This window comes from Marmota flaviventris, chromosome 15, assembly GCF_047511675.1.
Source record: "Marmota flaviventris isolate mMarFla1 chromosome 15, mMarFla1.hap1, whole genome shotgun sequence".
Classification (NCBI taxonomy): Eukaryota; Metazoa; Chordata; class Mammalia; order Rodentia; family Sciuridae; genus Marmota; species Marmota flaviventris.
Window position 1 is genome coordinate 83,092,408 of NC_092512.1, and position 24,826 is coordinate 83,117,233.

Here is a 24,826-nt window from a genome sequence, read left to right on the forward strand (position 1 = left end):
TGTCCACTTTTGACACTTTGATTAAACACTAATATTAATCAGAGCAATTTAGGCAAGAAAAAGAAATAAAAGCAACCCAAAATTGAAAACAAGTAGTAAAATTATCTCTTTTTGCAGATGACATTGTATTATGTATAGAAAACCCTAAAGGACCCACCAAAAAACTATTAGAGCTAATAAATAAATTTGGAAAAGTTGCAGGACACAAGATAAACATACAAAAATGAATTCTACTTCTCTCTATATATTTGATTCAATCCCTATCAAAATCCCTACAACCTTTTTGGCAGAAATATAAAAGATGATCCTAAAATTCATATGAATTTCAAGGAGCCCTGAAAACCCAAAACAATCTTTAAAACATTGGAAACTCATATACCAATTTTAAAACTTACTAGAAGGCTACAATAGTCAAAGCATGTGGTACTAGTATAATGATAGACCTTTTCATTGTAACAGACTTCACAGTCCAGAATTAAACACACAGATCAATGGCCAACTGATTCAACAAGAGTATAAAGACTATTCAATGGGAAAATAAACTCTAAACAGATGGTACTGGGGACAACTACATTCCATACGCAAAAGAATATACAACATATAAAGAAAATAATTCAATATGGATCAAAGACCTACAAGGAACAGCTAAACCTCTATAATTCAGAAGAAAACAAGTAAACAAGTAGCCTTGGGTTAGACAATATTTAAATAATTTCTTAAATGGGCACAAAAGCACAAGTAACCAAAGAAAAGATAGATTAAACTGGACTCCATTAAAGTTTGAAAGTTATGAGTTTCAAAGGATACTATGAAGATAGTAAAAAGATAATCAGAATAATGGGAGAAAATATTTGTAAATAACTAATAAGGATCTAGAATATACTAAGAATTCCCACAACTCAACAATAAAAAGATGCTTAATATTATGAATCATTAGGGAAAAATGCTTATCAAAGCCACAAGGAAATATCACTTCACAGCACTTCTCCATATATAACCCAAATAAATGAAAGCAGAGATTCAAACGGACACTCGGACACCCAGGTTCATAGTAGCACCATTCAAGATAGCCAACAGGTAGAAAACAATCCAAATATCTACCACTGGATAAACTGGTAAACAAAATGTGGAACGAAACACACACACACACACACACACAAATATTATTTGGTTTTAAAAAGGAATAGAATTCTGATACATGTTACCACATGGTGGACTTTGAAAACAATATGCTAAATGAAATTAGTCAGATACCAAAGGACAAACATTGTATGATTCCATTTACATGGGATTCCTGGAGTAGTCAAATTCATGGAGACAGAAAGAAGGATGGTGATGGCCAGGGGATAGGGAGGGAAGAATGGGAACTTGTTGCTTAATGAGCACAAAGTTTCAATATGAGGTGAGGAAAAAGTTCTGGAGGTGGATGGCAGTGGTGATTACATGACATTCTTAGTCCAGTTAGACTGCTATAACAAAATATCATAACAGGGTATCTTCTAGGCAACAGAAATCTGTTTCTGACATCTCTGAAGGGTAGCAAGTCCAAGACTAAGATACTAGCAGATTCGATGTCTGGTGAAGGCCCACTTTCTGAGTCACAGAAGGCAGTATGTTCACTGTGCCATCATGTGGCAGGAGTACAGGAGTCTTTGGAACCTTTTTGAAAGGCCACGAATCCCATTTTTAAGGTTTTCACCCTCATGACATAATCATTCCCAAAGATCCCACCTCCACGTACTATCACAACAAAGAATGGGTTTCAACATGTGAGTTTTGGGAGAGAAGCATTCAATATAGCAAATGTGAATGTATAATAAATGCTTATAATGAATGCTACATAACTGTATACTAAAAATAATAAAGTTTATGTTATTTACATTTTATCACAATATTTTAATGAAATATGAGGACTACATCAGAAATACCAGGGATGTTCTACATATCTAAGTCCTCAAAATGAAAATAAGAATTCTGAGAGAAGAAAGGTCCAGGAAATCTCCATTTTAAAATCATTATCTCTGGTGATTATTATACCATCAAAATTTGAGAATCATTGCTAAACATATTGAATTAGAAAACAACCTATATGGATAAACTAAACAAAAAGCATTCTTAGGATCAAACTCAAAATCACAAGTTTCTCTGCATGCTTAGACTTTCTCACTGGAGTGAAGTATACATTGTTGGGGTAAAAAAGTAAAAATATCACAGATTCTGGTAGGTTAAAAAAAATGTGAGCAAGAAACTTTTTTGCCTGACAATCCAGTGGTTTGTGACTATAAGAAGAAAATCCTCCATTAGGAAGAACAAAGGGTCATAGGAAACTGCATTCAGGATTCTAAGTCCTATCACCTCAACCTTTTCCATCACTTAGTCTATTATTCAATCATGCTCAAGTCCCTATTATCTGAAAAGAAACATTTCTCCCTTGACCACTTCTACCTGTTCCTTTCCATCCCCAGCAGACTTATACAGAGATTTGTCCACTCAGTTATCTGTTCTTCTAACCACAGCAACTTGATTTCTTGAACAATCTCACCATTGAAACTTTTTTCCCCTTGGCTATTTACAGATGTACCTGTATATTAGTTACCTACATTTCCTTAATATGTAAATGACAAGAGCTGAACATCAAATTCAATAAGTTCTTCCATTCAAAGTGGAAGAACCAGTCAGAATGGTAATTATCAAGAATACAAGAAATAATAAGTGTTGTCAAGGATGTGGGGGGAAAGGTTCATGTGGACATTGCTGTTGGGACTGAAAATTGGTGCAACCACTCTGGAAAACAGTATAGATTCCTTAGAAAACTTGGAATGGAACCACGATTCGACCCAGCTATCCCACTCCTTGGTTTATACCCAAAGGACTAAAATCAGCATACCACAGTAATGCAACCACATCAATATTTATAGCAGCTCAATTCACAATAGCTAAACTATGAAATCAACCTAGGTGCCCTACAACAGATGAATGGATGAAGAAAATGTGGTATATACACAATGGAACATTACTCAGACTTAAAGAATGAAATCATGGCATTTGCCAGTAAATGGATGGTGCTGGAGAATATCATACTAAGCAAAATAAGCCAATCACCCAAATCCAAAGTGTGAGGGGAGGTACTAGGGAAAAATGGAGGAACTTTGGGTAGGGCATAGAGAAGCTAGGGGGAGGGAGGGTGCTGAAGTGGGAAGGACAATGGAATAAGTCAGATATTATCATCCTATGTGTGATTCTGCATCGTGTAAGACAGGAATAAGAAGTTGTGCTCCATTTTTATACAATATGTCAAAATACTTCTGCTGGCATGTAAAACTACTTAGAACAAATTCAAAAATGAAGGACTTACATAGGTAATAAAGAGAAACATTTTTTAGATCTTGGTAAAACTATGGGCAAAACTTGGGTAATAAGTACGTTTCTCTCTCTTTTTTTTATAACTAGCAGTTGGATAGATAATATTATATCCTGCTTTTTTGAGACACAATTTTTAAGAGATACAAAATGTAATCTAGAACTATACACACTGGACCAGTTTTCTTACAGTGACTTTTTAATAAATTGTATCTAGTATTATAGAACTTTCTCCATTATTCTTTTAAAAATATTTTTAGATGTTGATGGACCTTTATTTTATTCATTTATTTATATGCAGTGCTGAGAATTTGTCCCAGTGCTTTACACATGCTAGGCAAGTGCTTTACCACTGAGCCACAACTCCAGCCCTCCATTATTCTCTTAACATAAGAAAATAAGTAAAAAAGAGTTATCATTATGAGGGGTAAAATATTTGATAGACTTATTTTCAAAGCAAGATATTATAAGGATGCAAATGGCTCAGGTTAGAATGATGTGACTAATTTACACAACAGGTTGCTGATGTGATCACAGAAAACAAAACCACCAGCAAGCTGTCCGCATATCCTTGCACTAGCAGACATCAGGAGTGAACTCCCCAACTCCCACCTAGCACTCCCCACCTTAGTGCAGCCCTGAGCAAAAACAAGTAAACCTGACTGGTCCAAAGTTAGCCCCTGTGTGCACTTTTTTCAAAGACATACACATAGATTTGATTGGTTCTGGAGGCACCAAAGAGGAAATAACCTTATAAGGAAACTCAGGAACCATCCAAGAAGATCTAACCCCTATGAAGAACCAACCCTATGAAGAACCAGGGGAGGGACTCACGTGCTAGGGAAAAAAAAAAAAAAAATGCTTGCCTAGCTGTTCTGGGTGTGCCTGCTCACCAGACATCAATCTTTTCCCCCTTTTGGTCTTTTTAGATATACATGAAAGTAGAGTGTATTTTGACATATACATGTATGTATATGTCATTCTAATTAGGATCCCTTTCTTTTCTGGGGGGTTGGTGGTACTGGGTATTGAACTCAGGGGCACTCAGCCACTAAGTCACATCCCCAGACCTATTTTTTGTATTTTATTTAAAGACAGGGTCTCATTGTGTTGCTTAGCACCTCACCATTGCTGAGGCTGAACTCGCGATTTTCCTGCCTCAGCCTCCCGAGCCACAGGATCACAGGCATGTACCACCATGCCCGGCCAGGAGCCCATTCTTGTGGCTGTACATGATGTGGTTTGACTGGTTGTGTAGTCATATATGAACACAGGAAAGTTATGTCCAATTCCTTCCACTGTCTTTCCTATTTCCATCCTCCTTCCCTTCATTCCTCTTTCTCTAATCAATAAACTCCATCCTTCCCCCTGCTGCTATTGTGTGTTAGCATCCACATATCAGAGAGCACATTCAGCCTTTGGTTTTTGGGTCTGGCTTATCTCACTTAGCATGATAGTCTCCAGTTCCATCCATTTACCGGCAAATGCCATTATTTCATTATTTATGGCTGAATAATATTACATTGTGCATATATACCACACTTTCTTGATCCATTCATGTATTGAAGGGCACCTAGGTTGGTTCCATAGCTTGGCTATTGTGGATGGAGCTGCTATAAACATTGAAATCACTGTAGTAGGCTGCAGTATTAAGTCACTGTAGTATTAAGTCCTTTGGTATAAACCGAGGAGTGGGATAGCTGAGTCAAATGGTGGTTCCATTCCAAGTTTTCTGACAAGTCTCCATTACTGCTTTCCAGAGTGTTTGCACCAATTTGAAGTCCCACCTCAATGTATGAGTGAACATTTTCCCCCACAGCCTTGACAACACTTATTGTTCCTTCCATTCTCGATAATTGATATTTTGACTAGAGATGGAATCCCAGTATGGTTTTCATTTGCATTTCTCTAATTACTAGAGATATTGAACTTTTTTTCATACGTATGTTGACCAATTCTATTTCTTCTTCTGTAAAGTGCCTATTCAGTTTCTTTGTCCATTTATTGACTGGGTTGTTTTTTTGGGTGTTAAGTGCTTTGAGTTCTTTGTATATCCTGGAGATTAATGCTCTACCTGAAGTGCAAGTGGGTAAACATTTTCTCACATTCTTTAGGCTCTCTCTTCATGTTCTTAATTGTTTGTTGTAAAGAAGTTTTTAGTTTGATACTATCCCATTTATTGATTCTTGATTTTACTTCTAATGCTTTAGGAGTCTCATTGAGGAAATCAGTTCCTAAGCTGACATGATAGCCTACATTTTTTCTTGTCATCACAGGGTGTCTGAAACACCTAAGTCCCTGATCCACTTTGAGTTGAGTTTTGTGTAGGGGTTCAATTTCATTCTACATATGGATTTCAATTTTCCCATCACCATTTTTTAAAGAGGCTATCTTTTTTTCAGTCTACATATGTATATGGTGCCTTTCAGATACCCAATCTTGCAAGACCTTCATTAAAGTTTCGCTTTGCTACATTTCTATCCAGGAGTCTATTCTTTGGGTTTGGGCAGTTGAGTGCATTTCTTACATCCATTTTAATTCATTTCAAATATCTCTATTGAATAAAAAATTACATGCCTAGCATCAAACTATAAACCTGATACAACTATTTTAATATTTTCCTACGCTGTTTGTATCTTCAGATTACATACATTTTTCATACTTTTAACCTTAATTTAAAAAGATACTGTGTATTTTGCTCTTTTTGCTTATTTAAGATAGTAGAAAATTTTCTTCATATGAATGTTCTACTCTTTATAAGAATGGAAATTAAAACATAAATTTATGAAAAGCCAATAGAAATCTTACGTATATATTTTGTTCTAATTTTGATCTTATCAAAATAATGGATATTTAGATGATTGTTATTAGACTTAGATTATTTAGATTATTATTAAAGGACACATCCATGGCATTAAATTTAAAGATAATGTACCAATTTTCTGATTTTTTAAACAAATATGATAAATATTTATAGAAAAATAATGGCAGAAAATACATCAAAATGGTTGTATTATCTCATTATGGGCTTGTAGGTAATATTTTCTGCTATATTCTTTATAATGCCTCCCTAATGAATGTGTTACTTTTATAATCAAAAAAGAGCAATTTTTAAAGATTTTAAGTAGCACATATTAAAATTCTCTATCTCCAGCTTAAGTTCTTGATGGAAAAAGGATATAAGTAAGTACTCCCTCTGCTTGTTATATTAAAATATTAAACACCTATAATCTGCTGACTACTGCCACAAAAGTCTATGGTTTATGATTTAAATTCAAATTGTGACTTTAGTCTATGATTTATGATTTAAATTTAAGTTATGATTTAAATGAGAATTCTAAATCAAATTGTGAAAAGGCAATGATTCTTGGCCTATAAACTTCAGAGCAAGTTTATAAAATATCTACAAACAACCTAAGCTTCATACTTTCCCCCCTAAATTTCTAAATCTAATTCTTCTATCACCAGACAGGAGTTGAATTATCCAAAGGATCAGTGAGACCTCCTCAACTTGACCCAGGGGAGTTCTTGACTTATGTCGCTGAGTATTTCAGAATATGTCAGAAGCAAGTCATAAGCACAGATTTATTAAAGAAAAGAAAAGCAAAGATATGCACACCCCAAAGGCAGGGTACAGATGCATTTGCCTCTCAGAGAAGACAAGTGAATGCCTCAATTCCAGTTGAACTGACTATATATAGGTTTTCCTGGGAAGAAATGTATAAGTTCCCAGGCAAGTTGTTGTGATAATTGAATCTGGGGTCAATCATTTGATATATGGGGTTCAGAAACTTTCTTCTTGTTTAAGCAGTACAGTCACAAATCAGTTAGGCAGACATTGCCTAGAATTTGAATTTAGACACATTTAAACTGATTGTTTCTTTCCAGTTTATCTGGCCCACTGGAGGTTTTCTTCATCTAACAAAAGAGATAAACATAGTGATCACATTCATAGTACTCAGTCTCCATCTAGTAAGGGTCTCTTTCTCCCTGAGAGCCCACCTATCTTACTTTCACCCAATTTTCTTCCATTTTCCCATATTTTTTCTCCCTCCATCTCAACCCATTATACCTTTTCTAACCATTAACCATGTTATAAAGTGAAGTTTTTGTATACTAAGAATACTACATTAAATTTAGTAGGCCTGGACTATCCCTAGCTTCAATCCCATTCTAACTTATATTTTAATTAAGCTGAGTCACTTAAAACAAAATAGATATTAGATGTGAGAAGACAGTGCAACAATGCCTTAAAAATCCCAAGAAAAACTGATTTCCCACCTAAATTTCTTTTCCCAGTCAAACTATTGTGATCAAATATGGGAATAAAATTGTTAGGTAAATAGACATGAACAGGTGGGTAGAGGGAAATCAGATATATGTACAAGACAGTCCATGAGTTACAGGACCAGGAATCACAAGGAACCTTATCAAAGCATACAAGCATGTGGAAAATGGGAGCTGGTATGCCAGAAAACACCCTTAGCCATTCTACTTATAATCCCTTAAGGGAACTACTATTTAAAGATCATGTCGTACCCAACCCTTGGGACCAGGAGGTTGCAACCCTCCCCTTGTGAATGGATCATCAGGACCCTTACAAAAGAAAAATTTTCTGAGGTTCTATACAAACTGCTTAAGGGGAGAGGGAGAACACAAAACTAAAGTAAGAACTAAGGAACTCAAAATCCTTAAAACTCCCAGATTCTGTAAGACAGATACCATTCTCTACATGGCAGTTTGTATAGAGTCTACACCTTATGTCATCCTAATTTCTCACTTTTCTAATAACCTTCTTTCTATACTCTGTAACTTGCTTTAAATTCTCCCTGTAGGATTACAAGAACTGGTGGTCATGGATCCCTGCCACTGCTTTGGGTCTGCAGGCAGATCTTCTGCGCAATAAAATAACATTTTAAGGCATACAAAAACTAAGAAACTTTAACTCTCATGAAACTTTTATAAGAAAGAAAGAATATAACAAAGCAAAAGATGGAAAATTACATATTACCCAACTAGTAATGGGCCAAGAATTTTTAAAATTAAGTCTAGACAGATAGAGAATAATGCAAAGGAAAATATGTAGCAGTTACACAAGAAGGAAAAACAAAAATTAAAATTCTAAAAAGTGAAGATAAAGAAAAATTAGTAAAGTTGCCAGTGACAAATAACATATTATCTGCAGGGAATACCACTTTGAATGACAGGATTCTCCATCAGAAACTATGGAGGTCAGAAGTTAAATATTTTTTAGTTCTTAAAGAACTGTCAACCAAGAATTCTACATTCAGTAATATAATTGCTCAGGAATCTAGGCAAAATTCAAGACATTTTCAGATTTTAAAAACCTGAAAATACGTCACCTAATAAGATGCACCCTTTGGTTAAAGGGCTGAGTACCATGCTACTTAGGAGACTAAGGCAGGAGAATGGCAAGGAGGCCAGCCTTGACAACTTAGCAAGATCCCATCTCAGAGTAAAAAATAAACAGGGCTGGGGATGCAGCTCAGAACAGAGCTCTTGCATGTGCAAGGCCCTGGGTTCAATCCCAATACTGCAGAGGGGGTAGGAGGATTGGTTAAAGGAAGTCTACAAACAGAAGGAAATGTTAAAAAAGAAAAATTGTGGCAGCAAGTAGGAAATAGCAAAAACAGAAAGAGGAGAAATATAGATAAATATGAAAATTGTAACACCATCTGACACTCAAGATCGTATATTTAAAACAAGGGAAAGTAAAAATATTGTGATATAATATGAAATGTACCTGATCTTTGTCCCAGATTCCTGTGGTAGAACTTCTAAAAACTGAAAAAATTTCCTGAGTGATAGGAAGGTCTTTGTTACTCCTAATGAGCTCTTTTGATCTACCCACTTAATGCAAATAAGATTACCTGGCCTGTAGATAGTCTCAGATGACACCAATCAACAAAAGACCCAGTAACCAATGTTAAGTGGGTTGAAACATGCAGCCCCACCCACTGACATCTGGTAAGGGGGTTGAGAGGCAAAAGAATTAGCTCTATAAAAATTCTTAAAAGCCAGGTGTGATACTGCATGCCTGCAATCCCAGCAACTCACTTGTAAACTCAGGAGGGTAAGGAAGGATAATGGCAAGTTGCGCCCCCTCTCTTTTTTTGGTGCATATAATTATACATAATGGTTGGATTCATTGTTACATATTCATATATGCAAATGATAATAACAATAGAATTTGGCTAATATGGCAAGAAAAGTTTTGAGGTGAGCCTGGACAACTTAGTAGAGACCATGTCACAAAATAAAATAAAAAGGCCTGGAATGTAGCTCAGTAGGAGAATATCCCTAGTTTCAATCCCCAGTATCACCAATGAAGGGGGAAAAAAAAAAAACAAGATTTGATGAACTCCTGAACACAGGAAGTGCTAGGTGTTTCACAAGGTGTGGAAATTCCAAGTACGCCTCCTCCCGTATCTCACCTTATCCATCTCTTCATCTGACTGTTTATTTGTATCCTTTGCAATATCCTTTATAATAAGCCAGTAAACTGTTTCCCTGAGCAACACTACCAAACTAACTGCACTTAATGAGAAGGTCATGGGAACTCTGGTTTGCAGCCCATCTATAATAGGTACAAAATGGCAACCTACTACTTGCTATTTGTGACTGAAGTAAGGGCAGTGTTATGAGACTGAGCACTTGACAAGGGATCTTGAGATAGGAATTTGGGAATAAAAAGAAGAGATACTGAATCCAAAATGAAGTGTCCATAAACCATTGAAACACAGGAAACTTCCATGAACCATCAAAATGCAAAAAGTACCCATGAACTACTGTAACCTTAACCTACCCTCTTAAAATATGAGGACAAGGCACAAGCTCAGGGAAAATTGGCACAAATTTGTGTAGCTCCACCTGGCTCCTCCTCTAGTTCAGCTCTAGCAACCATTGCTCTATAAATATTAACACCCACACTAAGATGTTACTGTCTCTCTCTTGAATGAATGTTCCTTACTTTTCCCCAAAGGCAACTCCTAAGATCACCAGGTGTTCTCCCTTGAATATTTATCTTTCCTAAATAAACCTCTGACTATGCCTTTGTTGCTGAAATTGTTTTTCCATCACGTATGCCAAGAGCCCTGCTGGTCCTAAGTTCCCCCTTCTCTCTGGGAACTCCTGGGATCCTTCTTCAGAGACATCTCTTCTTCTGTAATAATTCAACACAACCTCTAATTAGACTATAGAATAACTAGTTAGAATCCACTGGAAAATTGCTTAGTTTGTGGAGGTAAAAGCCTTCACACATCTGGTCATATATGTATTCTATGTTAGGGTAAGAGTAAGTACATTTTTATAGGTACCTAAATGAAAAGTGAAGTTTCTACACTTCACATTATGTGATAAAATGCTAATATATGTAGACTACGATGTTATATATGCGTTATTGTATTATTTAAGAAAACTATCAAAAGATAAAAAACAACCAAAAAAACTATGAATAAGTCAAGATGGAATCCTAAACTGATTTAAGTCATCCCTAGGAAGGCTAGAAAAGAGAAACAGGAAAGAAATCAGAGGTGGGCAAAATAACAAAATGACATACTAGCATTAACAACATCAATATTTATTTTAAATGACCTAAATACATCCATTAAAAGAGATTATATATCCAATTCTCCCACCACCCAGGCTACTTCTGGGATTGCTGCTGATATCCACCCTTCTTTCTTCGGTACTATCCCCAACCTCTAGCTATACTTTGGGACAGACAACCAATTTGCCCTTTATTTCCTGTTGAATGTGGTATTTCCCCCTTCAGGGAGGAAGTAACACGGCTTCTGCTTGACTTCTGGTTTTGTTTTTTTTTTGGGTTAGTTTTTGATTTTTTGCTTTTAATAATTGGAATTTTGTGTTTAAGAGGTCCAATTTTGTCGGCTTATGAGTGAGCCACTTTCCTGCTTGCCTAAGTTTATACACCACTGGCCTAAGGAGAGTACCTGTTTATCAATCTTTTGTTCCCTTGCTTCATAAATATTTTGGCCCCAGGTTTTCAGAAAACTGCTGTGCAAAATAAGAAGAAACAATCCTTATGGGTATTATTTGTGAAAAGAACTTCAAAGTGCCTTCACCAGAAGCTGTGGAGCTTACAGTTGTATTATTCTGACTGGTGAAAAACAACAATTTTGCACTGCAAAGATGTTCTGGTACTTCTCTACAATTATTGTTAAGTGGTTCCTTGAATATATCATTGAACTCCAAAATGAATTATGCCTCTATTTGGGTTTAATGAAATTTCTACTGTTGCTGAAATTTGCACATAACGTGTTTACCTTTTCCAAAGAAAGATCTGCTGGTGAAATGGTTTTATTATGGTTTATAAATTAACAAATGGAATGTTTAATTTTATTAAAAAAAAAAAAAAAGAATAGTCCGCAAAGTGGACCATCTGTGTACTGATTCTTAACACAATGAGTAATCTTCAATTATGGCCAGGATGGTGGGCTACCTGTAATTCCACCAGGGGCTGTGGCAGGACTACCTCAAGTTGGAAGCCAGCTTCAGCAATTTTGTGAGAAACTCAGCAACTTAGCAAGACCTTGTCTCAAATTTAAAAACAAGGACTAGGATATAACTCAGTAGTAAAGTGCACCTGGGTTTAATTCCCAGTACCAAAGCAAAACAAAAACTCATGAAAGAAAAAGAGAGATTTTAGAACAAATAATAATTTAAAAAACCAAAACATACAATGTTTAGAAGAAACTTACTTCAAACTCAATACTATAAGAAGGATAAAAATAAAAGAATGGAAAAGAAAAACACCAAGAAAACTTTCATCAGAAACAAAAATAAAAAACAGGAAGGCAGGACTATATTACTACTTGATAAAGTAGACTTCAGAGCAAAAAATGATCACTAAAAACAAAAAGGGACATTACATAATGATGTATTCACCAGGAAGACCTAACAATATTGTATGGATACCAAACACAGACTCTCAAAATACATAAGACAAAACTGACAGAGTTGAAATTTTTTTAAAAAATCCAAATTAAATGATAGTTGAGAATTTCAACCTCTCTCCACTGCTAGCAATGGACAGAACTAATAGGCAGAAAATAGGAAAGGTTATATAAGATCTGAACAAAATCACTCAGTAGTATCTTATTGACAGAGAATACCCTACCCAACAACAAAATATATATTACTTTTTACAAACTCAAATGGAACATTCACCCAGCTAAAGCATACCTTGAGCGATAAAACAAACCTAAACAACTACACAAGTAAAATCTGAGTGTGTTGTTGGATCATAAAGAAATTAAACTAAAAATTCATACAAGGAAGACAACAGTAAATGTTAAACAGGAATATTAAAGAACAAGCTTCAAAGAGAAAGTCTCAAAGAGAAATTTTAACATACACAAAACTAAATATAAAAGAAAACACCATTTACCAAAATTCATGGGGTGCAACAAAAGCAGAAATGAGAGAGAAATTCACAGCAGTAAATACTTATATTAAAAGACAAGTCTCAAATAAATAATCAAAATTCCAACCTCAAGAAACCAGACGTAGGGCTGACGTTGTGGTTCAGCAGTAGAGTACTCGCCTAGGACATGTGAGGCCCTGTGTTTGATCCTCGGCACCACATAAAAATGAAATTTTTTAAAAAAGGTATTTTTTTAAAAAACCAGAAATACAAAAAAATTCATAAACCAAGCAGAAGGAAAGAAATAATAAAAGAGCAGAAATCAAGTACACTGATAATAGGAAAATAATTTTAAAAATGAATAAAACAAAACCTCAGTCTTCAAAAAGGTTAAGTACAACTAGTAAACTTTTAGGAAGACTGACAAAAACAGAAACATAAAAAACACAAATCATCCACATGAGTATGAAAAAGAAGTTCTCATCGTAAATCCTGCAGGCAGGAAAAAAACTGAAGTTTAAAAGCCCCTGAAAATAAATCTCCAGGCCCAAATGACTTCATTATAGAATTATACCAAATTTTAACAAAGAATTAACATCAATTTTATACAATATCTTCCAGAAAATAGACAAGGAGAAATAGTTTCCAGCCATTTTAGGAAACTACTGTTCCTGATACTATAAGCAAACAAAGATAGCAACAAAAACAAAAATAAACAACAACAATAAATGTTTCAAAAACATAAATGACAGATTCTCAACAAAAAATCAGCAAAAGGAATTGAACAATATCTAAAAAATACTATGCATCAAGAACAAAGAAGACTTATTTCAAGTGTAAAAGGCTGGTTCAATACTCAAAACTCAACCAATGCAATCCAACATGCTAAAAGGAAAAGTTTAATCAATTGAAACAGAACTGATGTAACAAAGTCCAATAATCACCTATGATAAAACTATCAGCAAACTACAAATAAAGGTAAATATCATCAACTTTAATAAAGAGTACTACTATACAATGAACGCTTGGCATGCCTTCTAAAAACTCGTAGTAAAACTAATCTCCAGTGTGATAATATATGAAGATAGCGTCTATAGGAACTGATCAAGTCATGAGGTTGAGCTATAATGAACAGGATTAGTACCCTTATAAAATAGTCCCAGAGAACTCCCTCACCTCTTCTACCACATGAGGACTTGAAGGCAGTCATCTATAAATAAGAAAGTGGGTCCTCACCAAACACCAAGTTGCTAGCACCTTGACTTTGGACTTCTCAGCCTCCAGAACTGAAACACAAATTTCTGTTGTTATTAAGTTACTCCATTTTTATATTTGTTAAAGCTGTCCCAAGAATCTTAAGTCTATTTTGTATTGCTATAACAAAAATGCCAAATAAGAAGATTTTTGACTTATGATTCTGGTGCCTGCACGATCCAAACTCCATGACATCAATATGATACCCCTTGGTTGTATCACAACCTGGCAGAGAAGCATAAAGGGAAATAGAAGAGAGCAAGTATGTAGGGGTAGCCTTGCTATGACAACCCACTCTTTTGAGACAGCATTAATCCATTCATGAGGATTAAGCACTCATGACCAAATTACCTTTCATTATGCTCTACCCCAAGATTCCACCACCTCAGTGCTGCCACACAAGGGACCAAGCTTCTAGCACATGAACCTCTAGGTGAAAAACTCCAATCACATTAAACCCTTAGCAACACTACCTATCAAAAACCCTACAGCCAACATACTTAACTACAAAAGAATAAATCCCTTTCTCCTAGGACCAATAATAGGTAAGGACATTTTCTCTCACCATTCAATTTGACATAATGCTATTCTAGCCACTGCAGTAAGGCAGAAACATAGGATGAAGTGAATGCAAAGGCATTCTGATTGAAAAAAATAAACTAACTCTATTTACAGATGACCCAACATCAAAAATGTCAAAGAATACTATAAGTTACATGAACAACTAAATGCCAACAAATTAGACAACTACAATGAAATGAACAAATTCCTGGAAAGATACAAACTAGTAAAACTGACTGAAGTAGAAAGAAAATGAATAGGCCTATAACAAACAGATTGAGTTAGTAATCTAAAAACTACTCACAAAGAAAGACTGAGGTTCAGACGGCTATAAGGGTGATGTATAACAGACATTTTAAAAAGCTTTAATACCAGTTTTTCAAGAACTATTCCAAAATGTATTAGAGGAAAGACTTCCTAATTGATACCATCATTATCCCAATGACAAAACAAAAAAACATAAAAAGAATACAGACAATACTGCTTTACGAATATAGATGCAAAAATCCTCAACAAAATACTAGCAAACTGAATCCAGCAATATATGAAGAGTTATACACCATGACCAATAGATATTTTCCCCATGAATGTAAGATTAATGTAACATCCAAAATTCAATCAATGTAACATATATCACTAACAAGATAAAGAATGAAAATCTCAACAGATGCAAGAAAAGTGGGACTAGAGGTATAGCTCTGTGGTAGAGCATGTGTTTAGCTCTGGTTTCAATTCCAGGAGGTAGGGGGACAGGAGGAAAAAAAAAAAAAAAAAAACTCTCAACATACTAGCAATTGAAGGGCATTTCCTCAACCTGATAAGGAATATCTACAAAGAACTCAAATATAGCATCATACAAAACAGTGAAACACTGACTGCTTTATTCCCCAAGAGAAGAAACAAGAATGTCAACTGTTCCCACTGTAAATATTTAATATTGTACCAGTTTCCTAGTCATGGCAATTAGGCAAGGAGAAGAAATAAAACACCTAGATTGAAAAAAGGGCAAAATTATCTCTACTCAGATGATACAATTTTTTAATGTAAGAAATCCTAAGAAATATACACACAATTAGAACTAAGAAATGAGTTCAACCAAGTTGCAGAATACAATCTCAATATTTTTAAAAATGTATAATTGTATTTACATATGTAATTAGCAATAATCATTACAAAAAAGTAAAATTTTCAAAAACTGCATCAAAAATAATAAAATATTTAGGAATAAATCTGATGAAATAAGTAAAAGACTTTTATGCTGAAAACTATAAAATATAGATCAAAGAAATAAGGAAGAGCTAAATAAATAGAAAGACAAACTCTATTCATGGATTAAAGAACCTAATATTAAGATGGTAATACTCTCTGATTCATCTTCACATCTAATTAAATCAAAATCCCAGACAGCTTTTTGAAGAAATTGACAAACTTATGTTATTCAAATGGAAATGCAAGAAAGTCACAAGAATAAAACAATCTATAAACAAAATAGAAACTCAAATTTCCTGATTCCAAATTTTACTATGAAGCCACAATAATTAACTAAATGTAGTATTGTCTCTGGACACAAATCAATGAAATAGAGATCAATAAGATAGAAACCAATATCCAGCAATAAATTCTTAATTTACGGTCAACTGATTTAAGTGAAGGCTGCCAAGACAATTTAATCAAGGAAAGGGCAGTCTTTTGAACAAATAGCACTGAGACAACTAGATATCGCATGCACAAGGCTTCAAAATTAGATGCTTAACTCACACTATATACAAAAATTAACTCAAAATGAAACAGATATAAATTTAAAAACTAAAATCATAAAACTCTTTGAAGAAAACAGTAATAAATCTGCATCACCTTGGTTTAAGCAATGATTTCTTAAATATGACACCAAAAGCACAAGCAACAAAAGAAAAAAATAAAAGAGACACCATCAAAATTTTAAAACCTTTGTGCTTCAAATGATACTATCAACAAAATGAAAACCGGGCTAGTTGTGGCTAAGTGGTAGAGTATTCACCTAGCATGCATGAGGCACTGGATTCAATCCTCAACACCACATAAATATAAAATAAAGATATTGTGTCCACCTAAAACTAAAAAATAAATATTTTTAAAAAAGAAAAGAAAATTAAAACCCATAGAATGGAAGAGAATGTTGACAAATCATTATGTGATAGGGGAAATGTATAAAGAATTTATAAAGAATTCTTACAATTTGGCAATAAAAAGAACTTATAAATTTATAAGAGTTATAGTCACATAACTCAACAAATAACAACAGTCAGTGTTCTGTTTTAGTTAGCTTTTTCATCACTGTGACCAAAAGACCTGACAAGAACAACTACAGAAGGAAGTTTCTTTTGGTTCACGGTTTCCAAGTTTCAGTCCATGATCAGCCAACTCCATACCTCTGGATCCCACAGTGTGGCAAAACATCATGGCAGAAGAGCAGGGCAGAGGAAAGCAGTTCAGGACACAGAAACTAGGAAACAGAGCTCTGCTCACCAGGGACCAAATATAAACCCCAAAGGCACACCCCCAGTGACCTGCCTCCTGCAGTCGCTCCTTACCCACCTGCAGTTACTGACCAGTTAATCCACAGCAGAGGATTAATGCATTGATTAGATTAAGGCTCTCATAACCCAATCATTTCACCTCTGAATTTTCTGTCACTGTTTCACACATAACAGAGTGCTTGCAAAGATATAGAGAAATGAGAATCCTCATTCCTTGTTGGTGAGACTATAAAATGGTGCAATTACTTCTGAAAACACTTTGGCAGTATCTCAAGATTTAAACATAAGAGCTATTATATAACCAGAAATTCTGCTAAAGAAAAACTTAGATATTTAAAACAAATGCTTAAACTAGCATTATTCCTAACAGCCTAAGAGTAGATATAATCCAAATATCTATTAACTGATGAGTGGATTTTTAAAATGTGGTATGTCCATATAATGGAATGTTATTCAGCCATAAGGAACAAAGTACTAATAGATGCATAACATGGACAAACCATTATTCTAAATGACAGAAGCCAATTACAAAAAGATCTCATATTAGATGATTCACTTTCTATGAAACACCCAGAAAGGCAAATCCACAGATAGGAAGCAGCTCAGTGGCTGCTGCTGGAGGATGAGGGCAAAACCAATGGGGAATGGCTGCTAATACAAGTGAGGTTTATTTTGGGGATGATAAAAGTGTCCTATAATTTTGAATATTCATATAACCAAATATATTAAAAACACTGGAATATACATTTTAAAAGGGTGAATTCTATTATGAAACTGAATCACAAGCCAGTGGGACTATAAAATTATATAGCCATTCTGGAAAAGCTTACATGTTTCTTATAAAACTAAACATCTAATTACTATTCAACTCAATGATTACATATGTGGGTATTTATCTCAGAGAAATTAACTTATGTTCATACAAAACCCATACATAATGTTCAGAGCAACTTTATTTGCAATAGTCCAACACAAAACAACCAGATGATTTTTCAATACAGAAAAGTTAAGCCAAACTTGGTGTATCCATTCCACAGAATTATAGAATTATACTCAGTAATAAAAAGAAACTACTGATATGCAAAACTTGGATAGGTCTCTAGGGTTTTATGCTGAGTAGAAAAAAATCAAGAGGTTACATACAATATGATTTCATTTACATAACATTTTTGAAATAACAATTTTGTTTTTTAAATGGTGACAACAGATTAGTGGTTGCCAGAATGAAGGGAGAGTTACTGGAAGTGAATGCTAGGATTATAAAAGGGCCTCATGCTCTTTGAGCTGTTTAGTATCTTAAATATTGTGGCAGAAATAAGAACTTACCCATATAATACAAGTGTACAGAACTGCTATGGTCTGAATGTTTTCTCCCCCTTCTCAGTCCATATATTGAAACTCTAACCCCTAAAGTGATGATATGAGGTGGTGGGGACTTTGGTAGGTGGTCAGATGGATGGGATTAGTGCCCTAAAAAAAGAGTTCCTCACCTTTCTACTACATGAAGATAAGATAACTGTCTAGCAACCAGGAAATGGGCCCTCACCAGAATGAAAAGGGTCATTGCTTCCATCTAGCATTGCCCAGTCCCCATTAACTGAGATAAACAAATTCCTGTAAGTCACTCCATCTATGGTAGTTTGTTATAGCAGCACAAACACACAAAGATAAAACTAAATACACATACACATAAACACAAATCTTGGAAAACCTAAGTTAATTGGACTGAATTGTGAATATACTGATGATTATAGTGTACAAAAGTTTTGCAAAATGTCAACATCAGGGAAAAGTAGGTAAATGGTATCTAAGATCTCTATTATTTCTTATGGCTGTATGTAAGTCTCTATCTTAATAAAGAAAATTTTCATACCATTTTATCTATCTGTGAACATATATTATTTTGGTTAAAAAGAAAATTTAGTTTTCCTATAAATGGTATATTTTGTGTGAAGTACATGACAATAGAAAGTCCCACAATAAAGTTCTCTCTTTTCCTTCCATTTGAAGGATAAGACAACATCAAAACTAAAATATCAATACTAAATAGTCTAAATTCTGAAAAGCAGAGCCACCAGTTAAGTAAATCATCCGATAAGATTACCAAAGCCCTAAATTGGAACCATAACATACTCCTACCAAATTAACTGAGAGAATTTTCTTACATCAGTGAAAATTTTTAAAACTAAATCCTCTTCCTATTCCTTGCTCACAAGATCAAAGAAGGCAATTCCAGGAAAATCTAGAAGCAAAGTAATAGAGGATGTATAATATTATTGTCCTCATATTAATAATTTTGTCAATATCAGATGTTTTTATTAATGGTTTTCATTTCATTAACATATATGGAGTATATGTATGCTCGGCACATCACCCCATGCATTCTTATTATTTAATTCTCATACCCTACAAAACAGGTATCATGTCCATTTTACAAAGTCACTACAACTTAGAAATGGTAAGTATATCTAAGTTGGTAAGCAATGAGTCAGCACTTTCTCCCACGAATGCCTAATTCTTGAAATGAGGATTCTAGTCATTGATTCTCCATTATCACACTTTAACAAAAGTGCCCATCAATAATTATCAATAACTCTTCCCACACAAGGGCACCACCAGTGAGTTTCTGCTTTGGCTTTTAGTACCTGGGAATTCACTGGGACTTAAGTCTCAAGCCCACTCACTGTATCAGAATCATTAGCCCCCTCCTAATCATGGCACCTCTCCTGCCATTCTGCACTCTATGGCCAATTGCTTCAGTGTTGCCTTTTGAGCACTAAGACTCCCATCCTTCTATGAACTTAATTTACCAATCACCAATCCCTGGGGTTACTGCAAAAATGACCCAAACTAAGGGCAGCTCCCTCCATATTTTCTTATCACATGTCCTTGGTCACTAGCCCTCTCCTCTCACACATACTTACAGATATTCATGTAAATACCTATACACAATCACACACTTCCATACCCACACTTCTCTTCAACCCTCCATCTTAGCCTCATAACTCAAGCTGTTACACCTTCCTAAAGGTAAAATATCAACTGCTATGAAAATCAGCCAATCTCCCCCAAATTGAGCTCTCCTTTTTTTTTTTTATCTCAGAATGTTCCTATTCTCTAAAACCAATCTCATCAAGTTTTATATGTCTTGAAAATCTGAATAAATGATGGCAATTAGAAAATCTCTGGGGGCTGGGGATGTGGCTCAAGCGGTAGCGCGCTCACCTGGCATGCGTGCAGCCGGGTTGGATCCTCAGCACCACATAAAAACAAAGATGTTGTGTCCGCCAAAAAATAAATATTAAAATCTCTCTCTCTCTCTCTCTCTCTCTCTCTCTCTCTAAAAAAAATAAACTAGCCAGAATTTAAAAAAAAAAGAAAACAAAATCTTTGGCTTTTAGAGAATACCATTTCAAATAGTGTACGCCAGTGATACCTAACAGAACTTGCTGCAATGACATAAATGTTATGTATTGTGCTGGATACCCAGAAGCCTCTGACAACATGTAGTTACTGTGCACTTGAAATGTGGCTAGTGGCTGGGTGTAGTGGTGCATGCCTATAATCCCAAGTACGGGAGGCTGAGGCAAATTGCACACTCTAGCCTAGGCAACTATGACCCTATGTCAAAATAAAAAAATAAAAAGGATTGGGAACGTAGCTCCTCCATCCCCAGTAAGGCAAAATAAAATAAAATATAGAACATGGCAGGAAGATAGCAAGGGGAAATAAATGAGCAGTTGAAAAGACTAAAAAGATTAGGATAGCAACATCAGGGACACTCCAAAAGAAATATAAGCAGGTGGCAAGTGTGTGAAATGCTGCCATGACTAAGTAAATTATTTATAATGAACTTAGCAACGACATGTTTCCGTAAGTTTTTTCACATTTTACTATTTCTGATATTAGATTATGTGTCTTACAATCTAAGAGGTGTGACAGGTTTCTTTTATTCCCCCAAATCAGTTACAAGGTTTATAGTGTGGTCCTGTCAATAACGGTATTTGAGAAGCAGACCCCGTATACACGGACTATATTCTCAGAAAGTATTTGGGTAAAAGGAAGAAAAATAAAGAAAGAAGGCATAGTTCCTGGTTTTAAATTTAAGTATGACGAGACACAACTATTTGTAAACAAGAAACTTAAAGAAGGGTTTTAGTTTACGTCTCATTTTTGGCTTGTTGCTTTAAGAAGGGATTTTTAAAAGAAATCTTTAAAAAAAAATCAACACTATGACCACCACAACTGATAGAATAAAAACGATGTTGCAATCATTTCACATATAGTGCCTGTTATATAGTTGCTATACACCTACTTCGTGCCTACAAACTGTGCAGGGCGCTGGAATACAGACTGGGAGCACTCAGCTCCAGATCCCTCTCCCACTGGCAGAAAAAGAAAGTTTCAGAGGAAATTTAGGAACAAAAAGAAAGTAGCAACACGAAAAGCTGGCAGAGACACGCCTATATCCACTGTTGTCTTGGTGCGTTCGTTATAGGAATGAATCAAAAAAAATTAAAAAGAACACCAGCGAGGGAGAATATATCTCACTAGTTCCCAACTCAAGCCCCAGAAGCCCACTCCGTCACGCCCACCGCTGCCACCCTCGCCTTTCCCACAACAGGAGTAGCGCACACAATCCCGGCAGAAGACCGACCTGGGGGCGGCGGCGGCACCCCGAACGCAGACCCGCCCGCCGCGGCCTCGCCTGGGCTCCAGCTCGCAGGCTGGAGTGCCCGCCAGCCCCAGCGCCCACCCTCTAGCCCGACCAACTGGCGTTCACGCCTCCTGAGGACTAAACCGAGCTGCCACGGCGGGCCAGCGCTTCACCCTAGCTACACGGGAAACCGCAAGGTCTCAACTCCCGCCCCACCGCGCACCTTGTGACTGCGAGGGCGGCCGCCGCGAGGCATCTCCACGCGCGCCGCCTCCCTCCTCTCGCTTGTATCGCCCCCCCCCCCCCGGAAGGCGCGCGCGCAGGTTCCCAGTCGGCACGCCTCACTGCGCGCTGCGATTGGTGGGCGTTCGAGCGCAGGGCGGGGCTTCCTTGCGTCCCGGCGCTTTCCGGGGAGCTACTGGGCGTCCGGCAAGGGTACTTTATTTCGGGTGGGGGAAGCGTTTGCTGCGCTGCCGCTCCAACTTCCTCCCCAAGAGAGCTTCAAGACAGGATCCTGCAGTGTTGTCTTACGAATTGTGTTGTCTGGCCAAAACTGACCTTGAGTAAAAATAAAATGAAAACCCAAAGTAAGTTGTGCCTTGAATAATCATTCTTAAGGAGCAGCTGTAGCTGTTAGTGTATTGGAGAAAGGAGGGGTGTTATTTCCCGATATATTGGGAGGGAAAGAAACAACTTCCAAATATTAAAGAGTAGAGAATCTTAAATTTATGAGACTTCGAAATCAAAGAGACTTGTTAAAACACGGACCGCTGGATTTCCCGAGTTCTGTAGGTCTGACATATGGTCATAGAACTTGTATATTTCTAACAAGTTCCCAGATGCTGTTCCAGGAATCACTCTAGAAGTGAATATACTTGTGTCTCAACACTTTCAGAAATAGTCTTGAAACTAAACACAATGGGAAGGAGGCCTGGGACTGAGTAAAAACAAAATTAGGTTTTAAAGTCTGAGTAGGAAGATTCTGTAAAGAAGTTATTCGTTGTAGAAAAAAACTAAATTGATAATTTTTAAAAATTGAGAAAGTGTCTGCCTAGGGAGGCGGAAAGGATTCTTAGAAAGTTGTATTCTCAAATGGGACATAACTTCCCTATGTTCATATGTGAATATGCCACCAGTGAAACTTCACATCATGCACAACCACAAGAATGGGATCCTAATTACAAGTATGTATGTAGAGTATGTCAAAATATGATATGTATGTCAAAATACACTGTATTATCATGTATATCTAAAAAGAATGAATAAAAATTTAAAAAGTTATATTTTTAAAAATATGCAGAAATGGAGTTTAGTCTGCTTTAAAAGCACGTTTTCATATACCTCAAAGAAGACATTCTTTTGTGGTGTTCCACACTCTCCATCTTTTTGTCTGGTCCTCATTCTTCATTATCTCCTGTTTGAAATCCTTTTATATAGTACTCACTCTAAAATAGTTTTTAAAAATGAAAGAAAAAAGTGTTAGCTTTAGTATGACATTGTTGTTATACTATCAGCACTTCCCAATATAAACCAGATACTAAAACTATTTTGGGTTTGAGACTACTGAGACTCAACCAAGAAAAGAGATTTGCCATTGCTGCCTCAGACTAGGCCTTTCCATCTTACTGGTCATCTTACTGTGTGTAGGCTTTGGCTCTCGGTTGCAAATCTCTGTGCTGTTCCAGCTATAGCCTCAGTATACTGCCTGCTTATCATCTCCACTTGGAGATGTTCTTCCACTTAAATGTTCATGTTACCAAATTTGTGCCTATTCAGAATTTATCATCATAGTAGTGTCACTGAATCCACCTGTTAGTCACTTATACAGAATCCTTGGAATTTTTATGAACACTTTTGTGTCTCTTACCAAAGTCCTGTCTGCCCCACCTCTCATGTATGAATCTTAAATCTATCCACTCTCTCTACTGCCACCACCATTTCCCAGGTCACTAATATCTCTTTTCCATACTACTAGTAGCCTAACCCAAGTCCCTAATTACTTCCTAACCCAAGTCCCCACTCTTATTTCCCCATCCACCACACGCATATAATCCATTCTCCATATAGACATTCCAGTGATGTTTACGCATCTCCATTTGGCTTTCCCTTCCTTTGTCAAATGCACCCAGCCTCTGGAGTCTCAAGGCCTAACCTTTTACTTTTCGTTTTTCCTGAGAGTCTCCAGCCTCCCATTGCCAAGTCAGTTTTTTTTATATTTATTTTTTAGTTCTAGTTGGACATAATTCCTTTATTTATTTATTTCTGTGTGGTGCTGAGGATCGAACCCAGGGCCTCGCACTTGGTAGGCGAATACTCTGCCATGAGCCACAATCCCAGCCCTGCCATGCCAGTTCTTATGCACCTAGCAAACCTGAACCAGATTGACTTAGTTTCCCTGAACTGTCCTACTCTTTATTTTCACAAAAACCTATGCTCCTTTGACAATGTTATACAAATAACAATGAAAATATAGTATTTAAATACAGTAATTATTATAATTGTTTACCACTGACTCCACCTCTGTAATGTGTAAGGTGATATCATTTCTGTTGTGTTCACCTTTGTATCCCTAGCACAGTGTTTTCCACATAAAAAGCACTTGGATATTTTCCTATGAATGAATAATTATTTGCTATAGTTGAGATATGGTTTGAATGTATCCCCCAAGTATTCATGTGTTGGAAGCTTGGTACTGGTGTGGTGAGGTTAGAAGTTGATATGGACCTTTAAGAGACAGGCTCCAGTGGAAGATCCTTAGGTCATTGAGGGCTCTGCCCTTGGAAAAGATAAAAGTCATTATCAAGATAGCGTGTTGTTAACAGGAGTGAACCTACCCCCTGAACTTCACTCTGGTTTCCTGTTTGGTGATGTCTCTTCTCTCTCTTCCATGTGCTCCTGCCATCTGCCATGAGATCCTCACCAGAGATGAGTTGATGCCAGCACAAGACTTTGAATTTCTAGATTCTCTAGATTTTATGAGCTACACAAGCCCACTTCTGGTATTTTATTATGGTAATGAAAAACAGACTAATACAGAAAACTAGTACTGAGGAGTGGAGTTGTTTGTATAAC

General features: G+C 36.1%; 1 protein-coding gene across 2 annotated transcripts in view; it reads right to left on the reverse strand.

Annotated features, from left to right (window-relative positions):
* Spidr (scaffold protein involved in DNA repair) overlaps positions 1-22,036 on the reverse strand; it is a 391,802-nt gene extending 369,766 nt beyond the window's left edge. For both annotated transcript variants that reach the window (XM_027932800.2, XM_071602380.1), the window contains exon 1: positions 21,978-22,036. In XM_027932800.2, coding sequence (XP_027788601.2) covers positions 21,978-22,010 — 33 coding nt within the window. In that variant the 5' untranslated portion in view covers positions 22,011-22,036. The remainder of the gene's footprint in view (positions 1-21,977) is intronic.
* Positions 22,037-24,826: the final 2,790 nt, after the last annotated feature.